Source organism: Haliotis rubra, unplaced genomic scaffold, assembly GCF_003918875.1.
Source record: "Haliotis rubra isolate DU_JTF1 unplaced genomic scaffold, ASM391887v1 Scf155, whole genome shotgun sequence".
In the NCBI taxonomy this organism is placed as follows: Eukaryota; Metazoa; Mollusca; class Gastropoda; order Lepetellida; family Haliotidae; genus Haliotis; species Haliotis rubra.
The window spans coordinates 1-22,082 of NW_025765503.1; the positions used below are offsets into that span (position 1 = coordinate 1).

The following is a 22,082-nucleotide window of genomic DNA, read 5'->3' on the forward strand; positions in this document are numbered from 1 at the left end:
AACCTCGCCGACTACCGTGATCACAGGAGCCGCCAACTACGCCAGCCGCGACCACGCCAACAAAGAAATACGCCGCCGATGCCGCACACGCTCAGAAGGGCAATGGGTACGGACGTGGCGCTGCAACAAACAATACGGTAATGGTAAATGCAGTGCCGCAACCAGCCACGTTGCCAGCGAACGGCGCTGCAAACCACGCCGCTGCTGCCAAGTTGAGCGAAGCCGCTGGAAGCAACAAATACTACGACAACGCTCACGACGCTTCCAAAGATCAGTACGACAACTTCGCCAAAAAGAACGCCGTCTACGACAGAAACAGCGTCGCTAACGCCGCTGCATCAGAAGCTGCACACAACCTCGCTGGACACGGCAACCACGGCGTCTACGGAACACGCGGATTCTCTGGCGTCGTAGGCATTGGTGGTGTCGGTAAAAGGAAACGGTTACAGGAACAACTTCACGGCAACGGTTACGACAAGGTCAGCAATATGGTCAACAATACGGTCAGCTTGGTCAGCAATATGGACAGAACGGACATGGTCTGTACGATAACGCCGCCCAGGGTCAACACGCCAACCATTATATATTCCGCTGCCGAAATGCTGCCAATGTCAGGAATGGTAAATATGGATCTCACCTGAATGATTACCAGAGAAACAATGCCGGCGCTGCCTACCACAGGAACGGCTACAACAACGCTAAAGGCAACGACTACTACAAATCCGGTGCTGCTGCTGACAAAGAACAACGCCTACAGATCAACACCGATGCTGCTGCATCCGACAGACACGGATACGACCACGCCGGTGCTGATGCTGCCAACCTTTACAATGCTCAAGCTGCTGCTGCCGCCGACAGTGCCAACTCTGCCTACGCCAGGATAACTACAGACGCAATTACAACGACGCTGCCAAGAAACATCATCTGGTCAGAAGTTCCACCACCACAACAACGCCGGCGGTAACAACTACGAACGCCTCAACTTCACAACAAGAAGGACTACAAGGATAACTTTGCCCAGAACGCTAACGCTGCCCACTCTAATGCCAATAACTACGCTCAGAGGTATTACAACGACGCCGCCAACGCAGCAGCCCACAACAACGACAAATACGCCGCCAACAACGCTGATAACGCCTACAAATACAATGACGTCGCTCAGGCCGCCAACGGCAACGCTGCTAAGAAATTGAACTACTACAGCCAGGACGCTGCTAAAGCTGCCGGCGACAGCAACAATGCCGCTGCTTCTAAATACAACGACTACAACAACGCTGCTGCTGCCCGCGCAAACGTCCTCAACAACTACGCCCACGACAACTATGGCTCAAACGCCCGTGCCCATGCTAACGCACACGGCGTTGCTACCAACCACGCCGCCGCCACTCAACACGGAACCCCCTACAACAACGGCTTTGGAGTTGGACATGGCGTTGGTGTCGGCCATGGCGTTGGTGTCGGTCATGGAGTTGGTGTCGGAAAGGGAGTCGGAGGGTTCGGAGTCGGAAATGGCGTCGTCGGCGTTGGATTCGGCCGTGGCCTTGCTGGTGGTTTCGGAAGCGCTAAGAGCGGCTACCAGTATTACTAGACACAGACATAAGCCATAGGTTTTTTGGGATCACTGGGGTTATTGATGCTTTTTTCACCATTTTATACTGTTTGATACCTTTACTTACTTCTCCACAAACATGTGTGTTGTCTATCTTTCCTTTTGTAAATATATTTTCCATGAACTTACAGACATAATTTTATTCTAAGAATTACTATCTCGAAATGACCAAATCCAACACCGTTTCTCCAACAGTTTGCCAATTAGGAGATAAACATACTGTGTTGGAAAATCAGAGGTATATTATATTATTATATAGCTCTGATTTTCCAACACGGTATGCATTTATTTTAAATATTAATAACGCGGTTATGGCAGAATGGAGATAAACGTACTGTGTTGAAAAATCAGAGGTATATAATGCTACGCGTTCGGTTTTAAATCAAATTTAGAGCTATTATAATTTCGTTATATACCTCTGATTTTCCAACACAGTATGTTTATCTCCTAATTATAGGATATTTATATGGCGCACATATCCAGGCAACTAGTGCATGCTCAAAGCGCTGGTATATAACGTGATTATATACCTCTGACTGACTTTGATTAACCAATCACAATCCAGTATTTACTGAAATCATGGTAGAATTAGAGTTTTCGACCCTTTAGACTGTGGTGTTACTTCCATCTTTCGTGTATAGTGGCTACTTTCAAAGAGTAATGCAGATCTCTCAACCATATGTTTTTCACAATTTAATTTGATACGCTTATGACCGTACTTTTATGTGTTGTCGATCTTTCCATTTGTGAACATAGATTCCATGAAACCTTACAGAATTTGTTTTTCTAATGCGAATTATAAGACCGAAGTAATCAAATCCAACACCATTTCTCCTGCAGTTTACCAATCAAGATGTTTCGCCCCTGTAGACCATGGTGTTACATTTTTTCGTCTATGTTGAGATTGACTAATTTCAAGGACTGATGTAAATCTCTCCCTCATGCGTTGTCTTACTTGTCGGAATAAAGAATTCTTGAATATGATCATGTTTTCTGTTTTATGCCAGGTTACTGAGCCTTATTAAACGGCTTATCTATAAATACATAACTGGGCAATAAGTACCCTAATCCGCACAGGTAATAACCCATGAGTTGGAAAGACAGTAGTTCCACAGTCAGTTCTCAGACAGTTCTCAGATTTATGCTCACGGCTGTATAGTTCTAATGAAAGAGTTGTACTGTGATCATAGTACAGGTTTCACAAAACCAGAAATTTTCCCATTGACATCTATACCAGCATTATATTTTTTAGAAAATTAATTATGCCACTAAGAGCTATTTATGGAATACTGTAAGGGACATTCTCGCGATCTCGCATTCTCGCGAACGCGAGATTTTGGCCAAATCTCGCGTTCTCGCGATCTCGCATTCTCGCACTTTTGGCATTTTTAGCTTGTTTCCAAAGGACGAGATCGCGAGAATGCGAGATCGCGAGAATGTCCCTTACAGTATTCCATAGCTATTACATGTTCATGTGTGCATAGTCTGGCCTTAAAGTATCAATAAAAAATGGAAACGACTTTCTGCCGAGTACAGGAATTTAAACAGTTCCGAACAAAATGTCAACCGCTAGAAAATATCTGTGGTTACATTCAGTACAAGTCGTCTTGTTAGGTTTGAGTGAGTGAGTGAATGAGTATCGTTTTACAATATTCCAGCAATACATTGTACCCTCATCATGTTAAGAAAAACACCACTAAAGATTACAAAATATAATCAGTTTTAATTATTTGGACAAATGGGGTTATACGTTTAGCACATTTTTGTGCATGTTCAAACTGTACAAGACGTTACATGACAGTGATGACGTAGGTGATAAGGACTAATCGGTATGTACGTCTAGTGCAGTATTTGTATCGATTTGCATGTTCAACTTTAACTTTACAAAAAGGTAACATCACAGTTTGGATAATGGATTTGAAAGAAGATTGGAACAGTTCTTGGAAACACACCAATCCAAAAGTCTTCCGCTTCACTGAAGTGTCAAAGGGGGTCAAAATCAGCGAAGGGTCCTAACGTTTCTTCAGGAGGTGCACCACCAACACACAAAATGATATAAAGGAATGGAAAGCCACCCTGCCCCACTAAAGTACCAACATCAGCACACAATAATCAACTCGGTACGTGGACTCAGCAGGTCACCAAGCTCCCACTGGATTAACTCACAAACTAAGCGTTTTATGACCAATTCATGTTTAAATGTTTCTATATCATGCAACACTGTAAAGTCAGCATTTAATACCTCACGGGATCTCAAAGGTCCATTGCCTAACCGTTAGGTTCCAACGTAATTCTGGTCGAGTGATTTTCAATAACTAGTTCCTCCCCTTTGCGTATTACTGGTAGGACCCTATCGACAATATAATAGAAAGCAGCAACGTTTGATCGATGTTTTATTATTTTTTTACTTTAATTATTTTAAGTTCATAACCGAAAAATCCCTTTAAGTAATTATAGCTTTGTATTCATCTGGCCTATTTATTACATCGTAAAATGTATTTCGTTACTGCTTGGAGCTTCAAGGGTGTATGTGTCAGTGAAGGTGTACAAGCATGTACTATTGAGGATCTCCTCGTAAGAAGAAATGAAGGACTTATCACACAACACAACACAAAATACACTTTAAGAATACAGATCAAAATACACTTTAAGAATACTCGGATAATGAGGATGATCGAACTTCAGGATCCGTTCCAGATCAAGGATCAGGTTCTGGGTCGAAGTCGACAATCGTTCGTTCGTCAGGATCGTCGATTCCTATTTTTCTTGTGTCCCCAGCCGTGATGTTGCTGGAATATTGCAAAAAGCGGCGTAAAACCAAAACTCAGTCAGTCAGTCAGTCAGTCAGGGTACTTGATGGATTTGTCGACTGACACGTTCCACCATACCTACATGTATCGTGTGCGAAGACACACTACAGACATCCATGTGCTGGTGCTGTATGTCTCTCTCCAGAAACCACTCAAGCGAAAGATGACAAGTCACCCTTGAAGTTCACGTGCACTTAGTAACGCTTGGCCGTTGTCATTTTTATGGGAAATACACCATCGAACCCTGACGAATGTCAATGAAATCTACATACTTTAGGTTCTAGCTAGAGGTCTCTGTTACCGGTTTAGTTTAGAGTATGTCATTTAAAATCTCTTAAATAACTATGAATAATGATGACGATAAAACTTACAATTAGGGAAGTATGTGAATCGAAAGAGTGCATTGAATGCTGAAAAATAACTAAAACGGACTTTTGGTAGAAAAAATATATAAAAGTGTTCGGTAATGTCCTTCTTTTTTCAGTATGCAATTGTGAAAAAAGATAAAATCACATTTAACATAGAAGTAGTACAGAATCTTACAAAGGAGATTCTGCATGCTTGCCAGAGTGAGGGTTTCGTGTGATTAGGAATATGATTTTTTGTCGCTGAATGCTGAGTCCTTTATAAGGTTCAACGATATCGAAAATTCAAACACGTTAGATATGCAATATTGGTAATGAATTTTCAAAATGGAAATCTGTTTGGTATACAGTGCACTCTGTCTAATTCGGACCAGCTTGGGACCGACTAAAAAGTCGAATTTTTTATTTTTGTACAGATTTTAATGAAGTTATCTATTTCACTGTAACATTGCTGAGCACTATGTCTTGAGGGTGGGACGGAGCATTGTCAATAAACAACAGGATACGCCTCTTTCTTTTCCTCATCAGTCTGTTGACTGTATTTCCTACTACCAGATTATCGAGCATGAGAACATAAAGCTTCACTCATTCCCATATTGTGTTAAAACAGTCTGACAAAACACATTGCATTCCACGTAAAAGGCAAAACAACGAAGAAAATTATGCGAACAGATCACTAAAATGAGTGATTCCGAGTCCTATGGTTAATTCTAACTCAACCACAGGTTGACAAGGGCGATGTCACATTTGTTTATAAACAATGCACCCGTCTGATCTTTCTCATTTACAGATCGGTACGTAAATGTCCCCGATAGATACACTATTATTGGCTGGCTCTAATCCTGCCGAGAATCCTATCCTCAAAATATTATTATTGTCAATTATTATTAGTTTATTCTTATAATGAGAGTTACTTTCGCCTTTGAGTACATGATCTCGCAAATAGTCCTGTACATTAAACTTAGTCAGTGGAATGATGGTGGAATAATCAACCTTTGTAATCTCTCTGACTGTACAGTAAATGAACAATGTCTCTCATTATTTAGGATTAATAAATTATGTATGTTCCAAGTGTAACCAACAAAGCTCAATTGGCGTGTAGGTAAATGATAGAATATAACCCCCGTGAAATCTCACGGAATTATTGTCCAGTTATGTATTTCTACATAAGCCGCTTTATAAGACTTAGTGACCTGACATAAAACAGAAAATTAGATCATGTTCAAGAATTATTTATTCAGACAAGCAGGACAACACATGACTGAGAGATCTGCATCACTCTCAATGAGAGATGTATCTCAACATAGACGAAAGATGTGATATCGCAGTATAAAGGTTCGAAAAATCTAATTGGCAAACTGCTGGAGAAACGGTGTTAGATTTAGTCACCTCGAGATAGTAATTCTAAGAACAAAATTATGTCTGTAAGTTCATGGAAAATATATTTACAAAAGGAAAGATGGACACCACAATTTTTTCTGAAGAAGTACGTAAAGGTATCAAACAGTATAAAATTGTAGACAAAAACATCATTAAACCCCGTGATCCCAATAAACCTATGGCTTATGTCTGTGTCTAGTAATACTGGTAGCCGCTCTTAGCGCCTCCGAAACCTCCAGCAAGGCCACGGCCGAATCCAACGCCGGCGACGCCATTTCCTACTCCGAACCCTCCGACTCCCTTCCGACACCAACTCCATGACCGATACCAACGCCATGTCCAACACCAACTCCATGACCGATACCAACTCCTTGTCCGACACCAACTCCATTACCGATACCAACTCCTTGACCAACACGAAAGCCGTTGTTGTAGGGGTTCCGTGTTGAGTGGTGGCGGCGTGGTTGGTAGCAGCGCCATGACCGTTAGAATGGGCACGGGCATTGGAGCCATAGTTGTCGTGGGCGTAGTTGTTGAGGACGTTGGCACGGGCACCAGCAGCTTTGTTGTAGTCGTTGTATTTAGAAGCAGCGGCATTGTTGCTGTCTCCGGCAGCTTTAGCAGCGTCCTGGCTGTAGTAGTTCAATTTCTTAGCAGCGTTGCCGTTGGCGGCCTGAGCGACGTCATTGTATTTGTAGGCGTTATCAGCGTTGTTGGCGGCGTATTTGTCGTTGTTGTGGGCTGCTGCGTTGGCGGCATCGTTGTAATACCTCTGAGCGTAGTTGTTGGCATTAGAGTTGGCAGCGTTAGCGTTCTGGGCAAAGTTATCCTTGTAGTCCTTCCTGTTGTAGTTGAGGCGTTCGTAGTTGTTACCGCCGGCGTTGTTCCGGTGGTGGAACTTCTTGACCAGATGATGTTTCTTGGCAGCGTCGTTGTAATTGCGTCTGTAGTTGTCCTTGGCGTAGGCAGAGTTGGCACTGTCGGCGGCAGCAGCTTCGAGTATTGTAAAGGTTGGCAGCATCAGCACCGGCGTGGTCGTATCCGTGTCTGTCGGATGCAGCAGCATCGGTGTTGGATCTGTAGGCGTTGTTCTTGTCAGCAGCAGCACCGGATTTGTAGTAGTCGTTGCCTTGAGCGTTGTTGTAGCCGTTCCTGTGGTAGGCAGCGCCGGCATTATTTTTCTGGTAGTCATTCAGGTGAGATCCATATTTACCATTCCTGACATTGGCAGCATTGGCAGCGGAATCATAATGGTTGGCGTGTTGACCATGGGCGGCGTTGTCATTACAGACCATGTCCGTTCTGTCCGTATTGTTGACCATGCTGACCGTATTGTTGACCATATTGTTGACCTTTGCCGTAACCGTTGCCGTAGTTGTTCCCGTAACCGTTTCCTTTTCCGACACCTCCAATGCCTACGACACCTGAGAATCCGCGTGTTCCATAGGCGCCGTGGTTGCCGTGGCCAGCGAGGTTGTGTGCAGCTTGTGCAGCGGCGTTAGCGACGCTGTTTCTGTCGTAGACGGCGTTCTTTTGCAGAAGTTGTCGTACTGGTCTTTGGAAGCGTCGTGAGCGTTGTCGTAGTATTTGTTGCTTCAGCAGCTTCGCTCAACTTGGCAGCAGCGGCGTGGTTTGCAGCACCGTTGTTGGCAGCGTGGCTGGTTGCGGCACCGTATTTACCGTTTCCGTATTGCTTTGCTGCAGCGACACGTCCGTACCCATTGCCCTTCTGAGCGTGTGCGGCATCGGCGGCGTATTTCTTGTTCGCGTGGTCGCGGCTGGCGTAGTTGGCGGCTCCACTGTGATCACGGTAGTCGGCGAGGTTGTGAGCACTGCTTGTATCAAGGATTTCATAGTCGCCACCCTCGTTTGAGTTCTTGTTGTTGTATTTCTTGTCGAAGCCATTACTTGACGTCGGTGTTGAAAACGTCCCCTTGTTGTAATATTTGTTGTTGGCGTGGTTGTTGTAAGCAGCAGCTCTTGCGGCGTTGTCTTTCCTGTCGTAGTGGTTGGCGGCGGCGGCGTGGTAGCCGGCTTTGTTGGCGTGTCCGGCGTCACCGTAAGCGTTATTGGCGTGTGCGGCGGCCTTGTTTCCGTAGTAGTTGGAGGCAGCGTCTCCCTTGGCGCCGGCTTGATCAGCTGCTTTGTAGTAGTTGTTGCCGTGGCTGGCGTAGTTGTTGGCGGCTTTGTTGTAGTTGTTGGCGGCGTTGTCGTAAGTGTTGTATTTCTGGCCAGTTTTGTGGTTAGCGTATTGTCCTTTCCGTAGTTGTTGACACCGGCTGACAGGGTGGCCGTTGTTGGCGAAGCGGCGCCATAGTTGTCGAGGTAGTCGCGTGGCAGCAACCACACAGATGGCGATGACGGCAATGGAGAAACACTGAAAACAGTAAAGCATCAGAATATACGCTCTTGTTTTAACTTTGAATATCTGTTTGAGTGGCGTCTTAACAGCTGAAAGTATATAACTACGTTTTTGATATTCAGGTATTATGTCATCAGTTTCGACATAACTAGCGCATATAAAACAATCAGATATTAAAACAATCCTTTAAAAAGTTACTTCTGTTATATTTAAAGTGAGTGAGTGAGTTTAGTTTACGCCGCTATTTAGCAACATTCCAGCAAAATTACGTCGGGGGACACCAGAAATGGGCTTTACATATTGTACCCAAGTGGGGTATCGAACCCGGGTCTTCGGCGTGACGAGCGAACGCTTTAACCACTTGGCTACCCCACCACCCCACCACAGCACCAAGTTTGGGATGGCTACTATTCAAAAGGGAGTTTAATGTTTTATAGTTAAGTTTACATGAAAAATACGAATGTTGTTAAGCCTTACACACACACACACTTTCTGTCACACACAAACGTATAAGGTTTCCTTTAAAGGTTTGCAACGAAACGCAGAAACTTGACACAACTTCTCTGGCAACGCATTTCCTGAAGCAAGCGATATCACAGCAGTTCCGTGTGTATCTGAAAACGGTTACAACTGAGTCCTAACACCCTAGAAGCCGGCATACTGAGCGGCATACTATTGAAATAGGAAGCAACTGCAACTCACCTTCATCTTGGCTCCCACAGGTGTTTCTGTCTGGAGATGAGATCCGAGTGTGGAGACTCACCGGCAGTGTCCGTCTTTTAAAGCACAAACCAAATACCGTTATCTCGTATAATTTTTTTACGAGCTACTAACTTACGGTTACCGAGCGATACGCTGTACTGGACATTCGAGAATATTCTCTTTAAATATATAATTATTCAACAGCAACAAAAGAAATCATAGGTTGGTCAAAATAAGGAGGGTCAATAGGCCCAGCCCATGAGGTCATTTCACTATTTATGAGAGATGGTCTCTATCGATTACCTGGAGCTCCAAGATGAATCCGATACGAAATGTGCGTAAATTGTATTCAATTATTTGATTTAATGCAACCATAAACCCACAAGTAATCCGCGCCCTTTAGAATCGAGAAATGAGACTGAAATAAACCTGGACTGTTTAAATCTCTGGGCACGGGAAGTCTCGCCCATGTAGATCGAGGTAAATTGTATTAAAGCATAAATTGGAGATAATTATTAAAACTTGACAAAGTACAAACAAACACCAAAACGATGAAGTAAAATGCATCTTACTCGTCAGTTTATTTTATTCCCCAACACTGTTTAGCTTGTTTTATTTTCTTTGTTTTAAAATATTTCTTCACTCCTTTTTTAATTTGACATACATGTATAGTATCGAATGTGAATGTTGGTTTACAGAAGAAGAAGAGAAGAAATATAGTTTATTGTTGTGTCACATGCTGAATTACAATAAAAGACATTTAGTGGAATTAGGGTTTTAAAAACAGCATCCGGCCATATGGCCTACAAGACACAAATATCACACTTAAATAAAATCATTGATAATAAAGTCACACCAACACATACACACACTCAAGCCCTAACATACACACATTCCCGTTCATAAAATATATAAATATCAAACATGGTGGAAAAGGAATGCTGACATAACTGATAATAATAGAGTAAACTATTCTACCGAGGTATTTTGGCGCCTAAACCTAGTATGGAGGAGTGCAGCGAGGGGCTTTATAAACTGATTATTAGTAAGTTATACCATTTTGTCTACTGCTGACGTAGATGGGAATAAAGGACGGACACTGGTTATTTCTTTCCAAAGACTGTATCTGATATTACAGTTACCAGAAAATGTAATTCGTCCTCAACAGCATTTCCACGGGGAGTCTCGCCCATGTAGATCGAGGTAAATTGTATTAAAGCATAAATTGGACATAATTATTAAAACTTGACAAAGTACAAACAAACAGCAAAACGATGAAGTAAAATGCATCTTACTCGTCAGTTTATTTTATTCCCCAACACTGTTTAGCTTGTTGTATTTTCTTTGTTTTAAAATATTCCTTCACTCCGTTTTTAATTTGACATACATGTATAGTACCGAATGTGAATGTTGGTTTACAGAAGAAGAAGAAGAAGAAGAGAAGAAATATAGTTTATTGTTGTGTCACATGCTGAATTACAATAAAAGACATTTAGTGGAATTAGGGTCTTAAAAACAGCATCCGGCCATATGGCCCATGAGACACAAATATCACACTTAAATAAAAACATTGGTAATAAAGACACACCAACACATACACACAGGCAAGCCCAAACATACACACAAATGAACGCATACGCACGCACGCACGCACGCACGCACACACACACACACATTCCTGTTCTTAAACTCAAAAGCATAAAATATAAAAATAGCAAACGTGGTGCTAAATGAATGCTGACATAATAAATAGTATCCTACCGAGATATTTCGGCGCCTAAACCTAGTATGGAGGAGTGCAGCAAAGGGGTTTATAAACTGATTAGTAGTAAGTAATACCATTGTGTCTACTGCTGACATAGATGGGAATAAAGGACGGACACTGGTTATTTCTTTCCAAAGATTATATATGAGATTACAGTTACCAGAAAATGTAATTCGTCCTCAACAGCATTTCTACTATAGCGAGTACAATCTCTTTAATGAAGAGGAGACTTCGGACGAGAATATCTACGCAATTCTTCCACTGGGATCCAGTCATTTTCCCATCCGGTAATTTCCCCACCAGGTCAATTTCCCACCTACTATTTCCCCACCCGGACAATACCCCACCCGGACAATACCCCACCCGGACAATACCCCACCCACATATATCTGGCCGGTATTTCCCCACCTTCCTATATATGTTGTTGTCTTCCTCTAATAGCTACTACCACGTACTGTGACAGCCGTGTTGCTGTATTACTTGTGAACACATAAACCTCAACCCGTTTTGGGAAGTTAAACATTCTTCTTTATTCGCAGTGAGTGTTACATGGCGCCAAACTCACAAAATCACAACAAAACTGGAGTTTTCTCCCTTTTCATCATAAAAAACGGACAAGTAACATACTTAACCGAGCAAAACCCGTGTATTCTAGTAAGAAATACACATGACGGGTTGACATATCCGTCACAGTACTACAACGGAATCTACTCAAGACACTACGTTGTGATCTAGGTAGAATTATTTCAACACAATGTTCAACCAGTAAAAAATCTTTAAAAAGACGATATGTAAATAGTATATGTCCCTTTTTCATGCCAAAGCCCAAACCAATCAAAACCAGCTGACGCCATAAGATGTTCCTTAGCAACAACAAACTCAATATGTACCTAAATACTTCAGTTATAGGTAAATGAAAACTTAACTAATAATATATTACCTCCAACATACCAGTGTGCCGACCATCTACTAATAATACTAGACATTTACAGACATAACGTTGTCGATTGAATGTTGGTTTGGAGTGAGTGAGTGAGTGAGTGAGTTGGTTTACATAGCCGCTAGCAGCAATATTCCAGCAATACCATGGCATGGCAATGTTTTTGATGTAGGTTAACACCCCTGAACCACACACACAACAAAACCTTTTTTATTTTAAGGACATGAAGTCTGTAAAAATCACAGAGTTGGTCTGATGTTTTTGATTATGATCAGTGTTTCATTGAGTATTATATGTTTAATTAGTTTTCAGGGGAGTTAGATTGCAATTCATCAGTCCCTTTTTGAGCCAAAACGGACTATAGCTTGTTCAAGTCTGTTTGGCAGTTCATAAAATCTTATTCAACACCCTTAAAAGAACATTTAAAAATGTTAACAGGTTACAATTCTATGAGGAAATTCAATATACCAGTCAATGATTATCGTAACATGGATTTGACCAAACAATTACAAATTTTATGATAAAAGCTACTTGTCAGAGAAACCAGTAACTTAAACACAACAAACCTACATTACAAACGTTGGTATGATACCCACGTTAAACTTCGAACAATGGGGTAGCCTCGTGGTTAAAGCGTTAGCTTGCTACCACCGAAGACCCGGGTTCGATTAACCACATGTGTACAACATGTGAAGCCCATTTCTGGTGTCCCCAATGTGTAATTGCTGAAATATTGCTAAAAGCGGCGTAAACTAAGCTGACTTAGAAATGTTCCTTTTAACGTTGGGTCCCATTGCTGCATGGCTGTCGTAGGCGCAAGGTGATCATAGCGCTTTAACATAAGCTTTTGCTACGGTCGCTCCGTGGAACATCGCTCAGGACAATAAGGCATACCACACGTTGCCTGGTAACCGGTATTTCACTATATCTCGAATTATTGTCGATATCACACGTCCTACTATTGGTCGCTAACAGCGCGACGGGTCGTGATGATGTAATGCGACCCAACCAAGAGCAGAGTCCCGGATGTTGATAATTACCTCTATGTTATCTATGATTTGGTGCATAAGACCAATCTCCGGACAATATGGGAAGATCATCTTTAAACCTCAAAAGAATTTGATGTAGATACAATGTGTCCAGTATAAATCCCTTCTTATATGCAGAGGGAAAAAAATAAGGGATCACATGAAAGCACAAGTGTTTCGCTACTTGCTTCAGGTTTCTTCACAAGCTATGCGATACAACGCTTTTGAAGAAACGTGGAAGCGCAAATAAAGAGAACACTTGCCCATTGATCCCTTATTTTTTTCTCTACGTATATCTCGGAATATCCATAATGTGACGTGCTTTACTCCTTACAGCGACGCTAGCTAAATTTCCAACATCGCGAGTGCGTGATGGAGTTTCCCCATGTTTAACATTATACTACTCAGAAGAGTGAGTGAGTATGGTTTTGTGCCGCTTTTAGCAATATCACACATTGTACTCATGTGGGGAATAGAACCTGGTATTTAGCGTGGTGAGCGCTCCTTTAACCATTAGGCTACCCCACCGCCCCTGGAGAAGTTAAATAACGCCCAATTGTTTAATATCACCATAGTTTACCTGACATGTTGTGTATTTCATATCGAAACTTGCTGGTGCCCTTGGATAATTTAGGATTATGAAAAATCAGCATTTTTACCTTCATTGAGCTGAAGGTATACAGCGGGAGTAAATGGAAAGTAGGGTTTTAGTTATCAAACTCCGAACTGCACCAGAACGAGGGAGGTGTTATTCAACATGACTTCTGTTGAAACAACCTAACACAAATACAAATTAGATAGTATTGTCGATACTTTAACCATATCCCAGCAATATCAGGAACACGATAAATGCACCTCATGCATTATTCCATGTACGGAATCAATCCCGGGATTTCGGCGTTACGAGCCAAAGTTTGAATATCGGGGCTAACGCACCATCCCTAACAGTAAACGAACATAGGTCCTGAACCATGTTGGGTTCGGTTTGGTTGTTGTTTTACGCTGCACTCAGCAATATTCCAGCTATACGTCGGCGGTCTGTAAATTTTCGAGTCTAGACCAGACAATCCAGTGAACAACATTATGAGCATCGATCTACACAATTGGGATGACAGGAGTCAGCGAGCTTGACGACCCGATCCCGTTAGTCGCCTCATACGACAAGCATGGGTTGCTGAAGATCAGTTCTAACCCGAATCTTCACGGGTCTCTGTACATGTACTTGGACAGAATAATGTCCACAAGGAATCCGGGTTAAAGTTGGTCTTTTCAGTCCGCTGATTGTTCCCCCGGGAGAACCTGGGTTCCCCCGAATACGGCTTGCTTATTTACCATCTATAATGTGTTCAAACGAAGTTTTAATTTTGAGCGTTAAGTTTGAAACTAAAAAAGGTTTAACATAACAACTCTCTGCAATTCGCTGTGCAGAGTTAAGCCCCTTGGGTGTGGCTGGAGCTTATGGTTGTTGATTCAATGGCCACATTCGTGCTGATAGTATTCCTAGGTTTTCTGTCAGCTGTGGGTTTCACCAAAGATCCTAGACCTGTGCATTCTTTCTGAAGTAGTGAGTAAGTGAGTGAATATTTAGATATTGTTACGCTAGAAAGATTGTTATGCTAATCAAATCTTTCTCTCAATCTCTCAATTGTCTCTGTGTTTGGGCTATTCCATTGTATTGAAATAGGAAACAGTCTACTGAGTGAGTGAGTTGGGTTTTACGCATCTTTTAGCAATATTCCAGCAATATCACGGCGGGGTACACAAGAAATGGGCTTCGCACATTGTACCCATGTGGGGAATCGAACCCGGGTTTTTGGCGTGACGAGCGGACGCTTAAACCACTAGGCTACCGCACCGCCTCTCTTTCTGAAGTAAGCTGACATGATATGAACAAATAATGTTGTGACATTAAATATCATTCACTAACTACAACTTGCCAAAATTACAAATAATTAACAACGGTGCTGTGACTGAACGAAGGTAGACAGTTCATAATTAAACGTAGATTTCCTTACCTCTACAACAACTGCAGTTAAGTCGAGACTGACGGTATAAAACCCATGTCGAGACATTGGACGTTCCGGAAGAGCCTTCACTGTCGCTGGCAGAAATACCTCTTGACGGTCAGGTCGAGACTGGCGCACTGGTATCCTTGTCGCCAACCTCTTGACGGTCAGCTCGAAACTGGCGCACTGTAACCTTGTCGCCAACCTGAATCGAGTGAGTTTAGTTTAACAGCGCTTTAAACAATATTCCAGCAATACTTCCACGGGGGAGGCCAGAAAAGTGCTTCACTCATTGTACCCATGTAGTAATCGATCCCAAGTCTTCGGAATGACGAGCAAACGCTTTAACCACTACGTTACCCCACCGCACAACCTGAAACGAACACACCAAGATCAGCGTCAGCGCTATGTAGTGTTTTCCGTATATTAGACCCGTGAAGATCCGGGTAGAATTGGTCTCCAGCAACCCATGCTTGTCGTAAGAGGCGACTAACGGGATCGGGTGGTCAGGCTCGCTGACTGGGTTAACGCAAGTCATCGGTTCCCAATTGCGTAGATCGGATGTCTTTACAGCCAGATTCTTGAAGACGCTTGCTGTGAGAGGCGACTAACGGGATCAGTTGGTCAGGCCCGTGGACTTGGTTGACACATGTCATCGTACCTCGATGCTCATGCTGTTTACCACTGCATTGTCTGGTCCGGGCTCCATTATTTACAGACCACCGCCACATGGCTGGAATATTGCTGATTGCGGCGTTAAACAACAAACAAAGTAAACCAAACCAAAAGTTATTAGATCATTTGTATTTTGTTTTCGTGTTTTCCATATTTTGTTCATCCCAAAGTTTCGTTACGTTTTAAAACTTGAAAAAAACGGGTGTTATAGTCTGCCTCACACTCCCTGAACCATATCATTTCCCCTTCAGCCTAAACCTCCCTGCAATGCTAAATCCCTAAATGAAGCAACTCCTAGATTTCCTCAGGTTCTGAATCTCTGGTCTCCCCAGGGCTCCATTTCAATTTAAATGGGTTTATATGTTACAATCAAAATTATATATATTCAGAGGCTAAGCGTTAGTGTACTGGTGTTATAGCAACCCATCCCCATGAAAGGCTACTACACAATAACAACTTCACTATTTCATAGAAAAAACAGTTGGGTACATACAAATGACGTTTTAATCAAAGAGCTGAAGACCCGGGTTCGAATCCCCACATGGGTGCAATGAGTGAAGCCCATTTCTGGTGTACCCCGCCGTGATATTGCTGGAATATTGCTAAAAGCGGCGTAAAACTAATCTCACTCACTCACTTTAATCAAAGAAAGGATGTTAGCTATTATTATTTCTGTCCTTACAATTTGTTTCCAGCAATAAGCAAGAGTTGTGCGTTTTGGTAATAATATGGCAGGCCCAAAAAGTCACTATCTGTTTTGGTTCTCGATCTGAATCGGCATCGGGTAGCTAGGTTTCAGGATCGCATTTTATTCATGGTGTATGTGGTGTTTTCTGTGGAGAGGGGGTGTTTGATGTTTTAAGAAGACACATGTTAGAATAAGAGTTTGTGGCATAACTGACGAGAGCGCAGACTGGGGTACATACATGGAGTGGTGGGTACGGAATAGCCCCATTTACTGGCAAGTGGTCTTGCTCCGCAACTTCTAGAAGACGGCCAGCCGACAATTGGCCCTCGACTGTTTCAACAGGAGACATTCTGTAGCCCTGGACAGATCCTGAAATAACACATGAACACTTGAGCAGTCAGGAGAGAGGGGAGAGAGATAATATATGAATACACAACCATTCAAGAGATCTAGATAGAGTGGGAGAGAGGGATGGGGAGCAGAGAGAGAGGAAAAGGGAGAGAAAGTTTGGAGAAAGTGGGAGAGGCATGGGGATAGAGAGGAATTGAGTGTGGAGGGAGAGGGGTTAGAGAGGGGAAGGGAGAAGGAGAATATGAGGGAAGATAAAGAGTGTGGGAGAGGGAGGGCGAGCGATGAGAGAGAGGAGAGAGAGAGAGGAAGGGAAAGAGGGAGGGCGATAGAGAGAGGGAGGACGAGAGGGAAGGTAGTGAGGGAGGAAGGGCTTGGAAGGGAAGAGAGAGGATAGAGAGGAGAGAAGGTGGGGTTGGATGGGGGAAAGAGAGAGAGGAGAGATGAAGAGGTTGGATGGGAGTGAGAGAGGAGGAGAGAGGAAGAGAGAGGAAGAAGAGAGAGGGGAGGGGTTGGATGGGAGAGGAGAGGAAGAGAGAGAGGAAGGGGCTGGATGGGGAGAGAGGGAGAGGGAAGAGGAGAGAGGAAGGGGCTGGATGGGGAGAGAGAGAGGAGTGACAGAGATGAAGAGGTTGGATGGGAGTGAGGGGGGGTGAGAGAGAGAGGAAGGCTGGATGGGGGAGAGAGAGAGGAAGAGGGAGAGAGAGAGGATGGGGTTGGATGAGGAGGAGAGAGAGAAGAGGTTGACGGAAGAGAGGAGGAAGATAGAGAGGCAGGGTTGGATGAGGAAGAGAGAGAGGGAGAGAGAGATGGAGGAAGAGAGAGGATAGCTGGATGGGGAGAGAGAAGGGCTGGATGGAGAGGAAGAGAGAGAGGATGGGGCTGGATGGGGAGAGAGAGGGGAGAGGAAGAGAGAGGAAGGGGCTGATGGAGAGAGATGGAGAGGAGAGAAAAGAGAGCACAGGCTGGATGGGGAGAAAGAGAGAGAGAGAGGAGATAGAGGAGAGATAGAGGCAGGGGCTGGAGAGAGAGAGGGGAGAGGAAGAGAGAGAGAGGAAGCAGGCTGGATGAGAGAGAGGGAGAGGAATAGGAGAGAGGAAGGCTGGAGGCAGAGAGAGGAGAGGAAGAGAGAGAGGGAAGGGAGATGGGGAGAGAGAGAGGGAGAGGAAAAAGAGAGAGGAAGGCTGGATTGGGGAGAGAGAGAGGGGAGAGGAAAAGAGAGACGGACGAGGAGAGGGGAGAGGAAGAGAGAGAGAGGAAAGGGAAGGATGGAGAGAGCATGGAGAGGAAGAGAGAAGGATGGATGGATGGAAGAGAGGAGAGAGGAGAGAGAGGAAGGGATGGAGAGGAAGAGAGAGGAAAAGGATGAGAGAGAGGAAGAGGATGAATAATGGAGAGGGAGAGGAAAGAGAGAGAGGAAGATGGAAGGGAGAAATGAGAGAAAGGGAGAGGGAGAGAAGAGAGAGACATGGCTGGATGGGGAGAGAGAGGGAGAGAAGAGAGAGAGGCTGGATGGGAGAGGGAGAGGAAAAGAGAGGAGGCTGGAGGAGAGGAGGAGAGAGGAAGGGAATGGGAAGGGGAGGAGATGAGAGAGGAATGGAGGATGGAGGAGAGAGGGAATAATGAGAGAGAGGAGAGAAGAAAGAGAAGAAGGGGATGGAGAGGAGAGGAAGAGAGAAGAGGAAGGAGGAATGGAGGAGATGGGAGGAGAGAGAGAGGAAGGATGGATGGATAGAGGAGAGAGAGAGAGGAAAAGAGAGAAGAAAGAGGGGTGGAGGGAGAGAGATGGAGAGAAGAGGATGAGATGGGAGAGAGGGAGGGAGAGGAAGAGAGAGGAAAGGGGCTGGATGGGGAGAGGAGGAGAGAGAGAGGTGACTGGATGGAGAGGAAAGAGGAAGGAGGGAGAGAGGTTGGATGGGGAGAGAGGAGAGAGGGAGAGAGGAGAGGATGGATGGAGAGGGAATGGAAGAGAGAGAGAGATGGAAGGAAGGTGAGGAAGAGAGAGGAGAGACAGAGAGGGAGGAAGGAGAGATGGATGGGAAGGGTTGGATGAGGGATGGAGGAGAGGGAGAGGCAGAGAGAGAGAGAGGGAGAGAGAGGAAGGATGGAGGAGAGAGGAAGAGAGGGAGGGGTTGGATGGGAGAGAGGATGGAGAGAGACAGTGAAGGATGATGGAGGGGAGAGAGAGGAAGGATGGAGGAGAGAGGAGGACGAGAAGGAAGAGAGAGAGAAGGAGGAATGGATGGAGGAGAGAGAGAGAGATGGGACGGAGAGGAAGGAGAGAAGAGGAGGAGTTGGATGGGAGAGAGGGAGGCAGGAGAGAAGAGGGATGGGGAGGAGACAGGAGAGGAGAGAGGGAGGAGGAAGAAGAGAGGTGGAGGAAGAGGCATGGGGAGAGAGAGGAAGAGAGAGTGTTAAGATGTGGAGAGGAAGAGAGAGGAAGGGGTTGGATGGGGAGAGAGAGGACGGAGAGGAGAGAGGAAGAGAGGAAGGATGATGGATAGAGAGGGAGGAAGAGAGGGATGGGAGAGAGGGAGAGAAAGAGAAGGAAGATTTAGGAAGGTGGATGGACAGAGGATGGAAAATGACAGGAGAGGGGTGGTAAATACAAATAGAGGAAAAGGACAGAGAGAAAGGAAACAAAGTAAATGCATGAAATGTAGAAAATACGTGCATCGAAGGAGGTGCATCATTGTTTCTAGGATTCCTGTCGGTCTGTCGCATCTAAAGGTCATGTCTGCACGTCTGTCTATCTGTCTACATGTATGTCTGTCTACACGTCTGTCTATCTGTCTGCAACGAGTCTTTCTCTGTGCACACGTCTGCCTACTGTCTGCATCATCACATCTGTCTACACATCTGTCTGTACGTCTGTCTATCTGTCTGCACGTCTGTCTACAAGTCTGCCCTATCTGTCTGCACGTCTGTTCATCTGGTAATCTGCACGTTTGTCTATCTGCCTGCACGTCTGTTTATCTGTCTACAAGCCTGCCTATCTGTCTGCACGCCTGTCTATCTGTCTGCATGTACGTCTATCTGTGTACACGTCTATCTGTCAATACGTCTGCCTATCTGTCTACACGTCTGTGTATCTGTCTACACGTATCTGTCTACACGTATGTCTATCTGTCTGCACGTCTGTCTATCTGTTTGCACGTATGTCTATCTGTCTACACGTCTGTCTGTATATCTGTCTGCAAGTCAGTCTATCTGTTTGCACGTATGTCTGTCTGCCTACACGTCTGTCTATCTGTCTAAACGTATGTCGATCTGTCTACAAGTCTGCCTATATGTCTGCACATTTGTCTGTCTGTTTACACGTCTGTCTATCTGTCTGCACGCATGTCTATCTGTCTACACGTCTGTCTGCAAGTCTGTCTATCTGTCTACACGTATCTGTCTACACGTATGTCTATCTGTCTGCACGTCTGTCTATCTGTCTGCATGTATGTCTATCTGTTTACACGCATGTCTATCTGTGTGTGTACACGTATGTCTGTCTGTCTGCACGTATGTGTCTACAAGTCTGCCTATCTGTCTGCATCTGTCTATCTGTCTGCACGTCTGTCTATCTGCCTGCACGTCTGTTTATCTGTCTACAAGCCTGCCTATCTGTCTGCACGCCTGTCTATCTGTCTGCATGTACGTCTATCTGTGTACACGTCTATCTGTCAATACGTCTGTCTATCTGTCTAAACGTATGTCGATCTGTCTACAAGTCTGCCTATATGTCTGCACATTTGTCTGTCTGTTTACACGTCTGTCTATCTGTCTGCACGCATGTCTATCTGTCTACACGTCTGTCTGCAAGTCTGTCTATCTGTCTACACGTATCTGTCTACACGTATGTCTATCTGTCTGCACGTCTGTCTATCTGTCTGCATGTATGTCTATCTGTTTACACGCATGTCTATCTGTCTGTGTACACGTATGTCTGTCTGTCTGCACGTATGTCTGTCTGCACGTATGTCTATCTGTTTGCACGTCTGTGTGCACGTCTGTCTATCCGTGTATACGTCTGTTTGCACGTATGTTTATCTGTCTGTCTATCTGTATGCACGTATATGTATATGTCTGCATGTACGTCTATCCATGTACACGTTTGTCTGCTCGTACGTCTATCTGTCTGTACGTATGCATATCTGTCTGCACGTTTGTGTGCACGTGTGTCTATCTGTCTGCACCTCTGTCTATCTGTCTGCACGTATGTCTATCTGTCTGCACGTCTGTCTGCGCGTATGTCTATCTGTCTGCACGTATGTCTGTCTCCATGTATGTGTGCACGTCTGTCTATCTGTCTGCACGTATGTCTGCACGTCTGTCTACACGTCTGTCTGCTCGTATGTCTATCTGTATACACGTCTATCTGATCGTCTGCACGTCTGTTTACACGTCTGTATATCTGCCTACACGTCTGTCTATATGTCTACACGTCTTTTTCTTTGTGCACGTCTGACTGTTCAGACGTCACTACACCTCAGTCTACAAGTCTGTCTGCTTGAGACCTATCCGTCTACCTTCTCAGTGTCCACATTCACTCCTCCACTTATACGGTCACCATTTCCATCTGCTTACCTCTCATATATATACCCTCATCCTTGTCGTGCAAAAGGACCTGCTGACCTCTCGAGGACTGTAGGAAGGTATCCTCAGGTTCACATTTCTCTGGTTGCCCAACATGTAGACCATGTCTCTACACATGCAGTATATAGATACAGTATACAAGCAGTGATACAGCAATTAATGACTATAATGTCTTCTATTAGTCTGCAACTTACAAAACCTGAACAGTTACAAAACTGGACAGAGAATGTTTAAGGCAAACAGAATCGACAAAACCCTTTCAACATTTAAGAAATCAGAAAAGCAGATTAGATCATAATGTAATGTTTCTACAGATTCTATTTTGTCAAGAGAAATATATGTGAAGAATTTACCCGTGGTGATGTAAACGGCACGGTTTTGGGTGCTGGGTGGCGGTTTTCTGGACGACATGGTCGGTTGCTTCTCTGCTTGTGTATTGATTACGTCTTTGTCTCTGTGGCGGTAGATCGATCACGCAAACATACGTCCGCACAATACAAGGGAGTTGTGAACAGGTAGATCCTAACTACCCATTACCAGCTTGAACATACAGACCTTCGAGGAGGGGTAGTCCCACTTCAGTGGCGTGTCTTGTAATCGCTTATATAATCGCTGCGATTGAATAAACAACAATGCAAACAAAAGACCCGGTTTTATATAAACGAACCATTGTGACAAGCAATGCTACGCGGTGTGTTACACTACCGTCTTACCTCTAATAGTGAGGTGTCTCCAATACTGTCATTTTCACAACCCTGGTGGATTTCGAGGTGAGGTGAGGTGAAATTGGGTTTTACGTCGTGCTTGAGAATATTTCGCT

The 22,082-nt window shown here is 44.2% G+C and overlaps 2 protein-coding genes and 1 long non-coding RNA gene across 3 annotated transcripts; 1 reads left to right on the forward strand and 2 right to left on the reverse strand.

Annotated features, from left to right (window-relative positions):
• The first annotated feature begins 140 nt into the window (after positions 1-140).
• Positions 141-1,588, forward strand: LOC124270785 (fibroin heavy chain-like). The gene is made up of 3 exons (XM_046705827.1): positions 141-479; positions 653-934; positions 1,022-1,588. The coding sequence occupies exons 1-3, from the start codon at positions 141-143 to the stop codon at positions 1,586-1,588; spliced, it is 1,188 nt and encodes a 395-aa protein (XP_046561783.1).
• Positions 1,589-6,381: 4,793 nt separating this feature from the next.
• On the reverse strand, positions 6,382-7,338 carry LOC124270789 (probable serine/threonine-protein kinase clkA). The gene has a single exon (XM_046705829.1). The coding sequence runs from the start codon at positions 7,336-7,338 to the stop codon at positions 6,382-6,384; it is 957 nt and encodes a 318-aa protein (XP_046561785.1).
• A 9,238-nt stretch (positions 7,339-16,576) lies between these two features.
• On the reverse strand, positions 16,577-21,796 carry LOC124270786. Its single transcript, XR_006896874.1, has 3 exons — positions 21,616-21,796; positions 21,254-21,371; positions 16,577-16,699 (listed from the first exon to the last, which is right to left on the reverse strand). It is a non-coding gene; the product is annotated as an uncharacterized LOC124270786 (long non-coding RNA).
• Between the last annotated feature and the right edge of the window lie 286 nt (positions 21,797-22,082).